General features: G+C 35.0%; 1 protein-coding gene across 1 annotated transcript; it reads right to left on the bottom strand.

The window, feature by feature from the left end:
* Positions 1–658: 658 nt before the first annotated feature.
* Positions 659–4533, bottom strand: LOC112508197 (serine/arginine-rich SC35-like splicing factor SCL30). The gene is made up of 8 exons (XM_025112988.1): positions 4423–4533; positions 3194–3372; positions 2955–3032; positions 1555–1719; positions 1437–1474; positions 1256–1334; positions 1022–1174; positions 659–934 (listed from the first exon to the last, which is right to left on the bottom strand). The coding sequence occupies exons 2-8, from the start codon at positions 3349–3351 to the stop codon at positions 820–822; spliced, it is 786 nt and encodes a 261-aa protein (XP_024968756.1). The 5' UTR covers positions 3352–3372; positions 4423–4533; the 3' UTR covers positions 659–819.
* Between the last annotated feature and the right edge of the window lie 639 nt (positions 4534–5172).

The raw sequence follows: 5172 nt of genomic DNA, 5'->3' as shown, positions 1-5172 counted from the left end.
CTAAAACCCCCTAGCCCTAAATCCTACTAGGTAAATGACAAAAGACTTCCACATCAAAGAAAGGATTAAATAAGATATAAAGATACAAAATCCTAATATATAAAGCACACATAAATAATACATATAAATATAAATAGAGACGTATATCTTGCAAACGGGGCGGAAGAATTCTCAACGAAAAAGAAATGGAGAATGAGGGCGAAGAAGAAATTCCAAGGTGTTACAACATTTGTTTCCATTTGTCATTTCTCTTCAGACAGTTTAAAAGAGTTTGTTGACACATCATAGATATTTCCAATTTTGTTTTTCAATTTTGACCAAACTCCATATTTGTCTTTGAGGTAGCCGTAATGGTTTTTCATTTGTCTTTAGTCCACAATAAAATTATATGTCTTTTCTAACGTCTCAGCTATTTTCCTCCAAGAAATTGTCTTAAGGCCACCACCCTCTCGCCCATTTATAGATATCTCTCGCAAACATGACTCTTGAAAAGTTTTTACCACATTGCAATCTTTCCAACTAACCCTAGCTCTCTTGGGTTGTGAAGACTTTTTCCATACCTATAGAAATTAATTTTAAAGATGAAACTTAAACAATGATAAACTTTAAACTGATTTCCAGCTTTCGATACGGATTGTGAATACAGATTTGGTTTTTAACGAAGAAAAAGAGCACATATATAATCCATGAAATATCAAACACAACAAAGTCGATTAATTCTAGAAATACACAAGCCAAGTGACTAGCAAGTTTTAATGTTAAGTAGCATACATGTACATATGGCAAACATGTCCATATAATAAACATCATTCCGTTAAGTTAATCCCGGGGCGGTGGTGATATATCAGCAGCAGATCTAGACCTAGATCCCGGTGGTGACCTTGACGCTGACGACTTGTACCCTGCCCCTCCTTCGTACGGAGAAGGAGACCTCCTACATAACCATGTTTCACTCAATCAGGTAACTGGAAAACATTGCAATCATCTGTGGCGATAACAAATATACAAGATGAAAACGTACCTATCAACATTCTGGTCGGCAGCAGCACCATAACCTGGAGAATAAGACCTACGAACATCATCAATCTCTCGTCCTACAAGAGGCGATCGAGGCTCTCTTTTTACAGGAGATTGAGAGTAGTCACTTCGTCGTTTGGGAGCGGGAGAGTAGGACCTGGTTGGATTGCAACAAGGTTCACAACCTTTCACAAATTGGATGTCATCATGCAAAATAGCAAGTTTGGGAATTACGTACCTTGACCGATGACGGCTTCTAGAACCTAAAGGACGACGAGGAGAGCGTGAACGGGACCGTGATTGCGACCGAGATCTCCCTTATAGGTAGAACATAAAACAAGCATGACTAATCAATCACACATGAGCAATGAAAAACAAAAATCTCAACATAAAACAAAAACATGAGGTTCTATTGTTACCATGATAAGATCTCCTGCCGTCACTACCCGAGGGTCCTCTATAGTATTTTCAAGCATCATAACTATCAGAAAACGTCATAGTCAAACAATAATTGCAAACAAAACCAATATGTATTACCTAACCCTGGTTCTTCGGCGCATCTCCTCAGGCCTCTTCCTTGTTTCTGCAGCCAGAACAACAGAAATCTCCCTACCGGCAAACATCCGTCCATTCATATGATATTGGGCCTCTGCAGCATCATAAGCATCCACAAACTGCACAAATGCAAACCCACGAGGTTCTCTGCATACAATACAAACCAAATCTTGAAAGAAAACACCAAATATGTATAGAATTCCTAATAACAAGAAACCACCAACCACTATGAGACACTAGTTGATTCAGATTTTTCTTATTATACCTTCTTGTAAAGCATATATCAGCTTCATAATTGTTCTATATGAACCTAATACAGAAGTACACGAAAGCAGCTAAGATCCAAATGGCTGACCTTTTCTTTTACAATCAAGTATGAATGGCAAATTGGCAACTTCAAAAGATGCAATTGACTTCAAAATTCTTCACATTCTTGTAAATAATTGACGAACTCGAATTCAATGTTGTCCCAAAGTAAAAATTCCTCAACTTCTCCTCAATTGGTGAAGAATCAATCTTCTTCCACATCAAACTTCTAATGATTGTATGGTTATATAATTTCTCTTCATAATGGAACATTCTTCATTTCAACATTACTCTTAACACCCTTGATGGGAAATTTGTTAGGCAATGATAAACAGAAGAGCCTTCATCAATTGTGGGGCTTGGGCTTGTTTTAACTTCAAACAACACGCCCCCTGACAAACCAGGTCAAAACATAACTCACCATGAACACAAATGAAAGAAAGGCCTACATAATAGCATTTTACAGCAGAGCTAATAAAACTCACTCTTCTTTCCATCACCAACAAATTAAATTGATATAGAATACATTTTAATCACGTATGCAGGATATACCAAAACCAGCAAGCATAGCTCTTCTATGAACTCTCAGTTCGCAAACCTCAAGTCTTTCCCTAGCACCATTTCCTTAAGTAAGTATTTATTTGTTAGTTTGAACAATATCAAATTGGATAACATGTAGCAGGAACAGTTGATCATTTGCACATGATAATCCTTTGTTCAAGTACAACTTGGAATATTTATGGCAAGCATTAGAAATTTTACAGCTTATAAAATATAGTGGGGCGCTGTATCATAGAGGAACCAACAAAAAAAGAAGAGTGTCCCAATATGCATCTTATGATCACGTACTGAAAAACATAATCACAAATAACATAAATGATATGTGAGATGGAATAAGCGAAAGAAATTTTAGGCATCCATACAAATAGTGCATATGCATCAACAAGAATAGAACCCGCGTAATTAAACAAGTTTTTAGATTATAATTAATATTTTGATTTTCAAACATTTCATAATAAATTAGAAGTCAAAAGGCCCAGATAAGTCGGGACCAACTTATCGGTATGCATACCCACCCAGTGTAATAGTTCTTTGGGAGATAGACATCTCTGACCACTCCAAACCTTTCAAAAGGGACACGAAGCTCTTCAGCCCTAGAAGGCCAAGTAGAAAAAACAAAATTAGATAATCACAAGGAATCCAAAAGGAGGAAGCTCAAAAAGCAATGGAAGAGGTTTATAAGATCCTATAGAAATAGCATACTGATTAAAATTAAGCCATGCTGAAACATATACGATGGATAAAGAAAGTTTACCTGCAATTTAATGGAATATTACGAACCAAAAGGCTACCATGATTCTCCTCCTTGTGCCTCCCTCGCTCACCTTCATATACCCTCCTGGGAGGACTTCTTGGTCGACCTCCATATCCTCTCCGTGGAGGACTGTGGTATGGTGGACTGTATCTCCGCATGATTCAACCTTAGCAACAAAGCTGCAGTAAGAATGAAGTCAAATTAGAGATCTTTTACCAAGCAGGACTTGAAAGACAGCAAAAAAGGAATGTATACGTATATAGTTGTCATATGAATAGTAGAATCAACATGACCCTAATAAACTTTCCCATTGCTAACTAATTACAATATGGAACTTCATCAGAAATCACATCAGCTTTTAAATGCTTCCTAACATTTTTTTTTCCAAACCAACCCCAAGACAAGGATAACTGAATAAACACATGCTAAAGCTGCCAAAAGTCCTCTGGGCAATGTTCTTAACATTCTAGCGTACATGGGGTCTCTTCATCTACATTTTTATAAAAAGAAAGATAAAAATTACATGGTATTTTACATTTGAGAAAACGACCTCAAAGACAGGCAATCTACAGTCATTACACAAAATATCATTTTAAGGGGATGTCTTCACGTATATGCTCTATTTTACACGTACACAAGAAAGAAGGCTATGACAACTAGAACATTTTGAATCCTCAACAAGAACCTGCAACTATGGTCTATGGAGGATTTCTTCATGTTTATGCTTGTGAGTTACAAGCTAATCTTTGAGACACCGCCTGTCAAATTTCATTATCAAGAGACAATTGGACAACTAGTACAAAACCCTTTTCAGCGAATGTAAAGATATAAACAGTCCACGAATCATTTTCAAATTATAAAAACAAAATAGAGACCCAATTTCCAAAAATCTGAATATGAAAACAATCACACTTTACAATTTCTCAAGAATCCAAGAAGATGTGAACTATCCAAGACTAATCACACTTCTGTCTCGAAATAAACCATATCGAACCCTAACGAAATGTCCGGTTCCAAAGAAAAACATCAAAATGGAAAAAGAATTAGTATCAGCGGTCTTAAATTTCGAGTGACTGTGAATCGGTTACAAAATCATAACAAGAACAGAAATTTTCTGGTCGTGTTCTTCGACTTCGTTCAAATCAATAACCGCAAGTGCGAGAGTAGATAATATTCAGTATATAACAAGATCATCGTTGAATCGCGAAGAAAGTAAGAGAGAAATTTACCTGAAAGATGACAAGAAAGATTTTTGGGAGAGATACAAAAAGAGATTAGCAGATCAAGATGCTCAATTTGAAAATTTTAGAGCGTCAGAGCGTTTATCCATGCCCTAGACCTAGAAGGTAAACTGGGCCGGCTTTTGTTCGCTTATTGTTGGTTTTATTTTAGTTTTTTCTAGAGTAAATTACGATTTTCGTCCCTGTGGTTTGTTAATAGTCTTTATTTTTGTCCTTGTGGTTTATAAATTTCTATTCTAGTCCCTGTGTTTTAGAAATTTCGATTTTAATCCCTGTGATTTACAATTTATCACTATTTCTTTCCCTAGATTAAATTCCTACCTTTAACTGTAAGGTACCAAAATGGTAAATAATTATAAACCATACATAATGAAACAAAAATAGTCATAAATTATAAGGACGAAAATCACAATTGTTAAAAGATTAAAATACATGAAATAGCAATTTATTTTCATAAGTTTTCTTATTATAATCTTCTACTTTCATTTTTTTATTAGAAGCATACCCGCGCAATGTAGGAAGATACATCGTGATTTTTATATTTCATTTTATTCTTTATCTCAGTCGATATTATAATATGGATTTATGTGATTTTGAAAAAACGATAATGTTTTTATTTTTAAATAAAATATATGTTTGAACATATCATAAAATTTTGACAAAAATATATCGATATTAATATCAAATTAACTATTTGAAATTTCTCATTTTTTGTGTAATTTTTTAATTCAATTTTTT

This window comes from Cynara cardunculus, assembly GCF_001531365.2.
Source record: "Cynara cardunculus var. scolymus isolate 2C chromosome LG 1, CcrdV1, whole genome shotgun sequence".
Classification (NCBI taxonomy): Eukaryota; Viridiplantae; Streptophyta; class Magnoliopsida; order Asterales; family Asteraceae; genus Cynara; species Cynara cardunculus.
The sequence above is the reverse complement of the archived record's forward strand: the minus strand, read 5'-3'. Positions and strand labels throughout refer to the sequence as shown.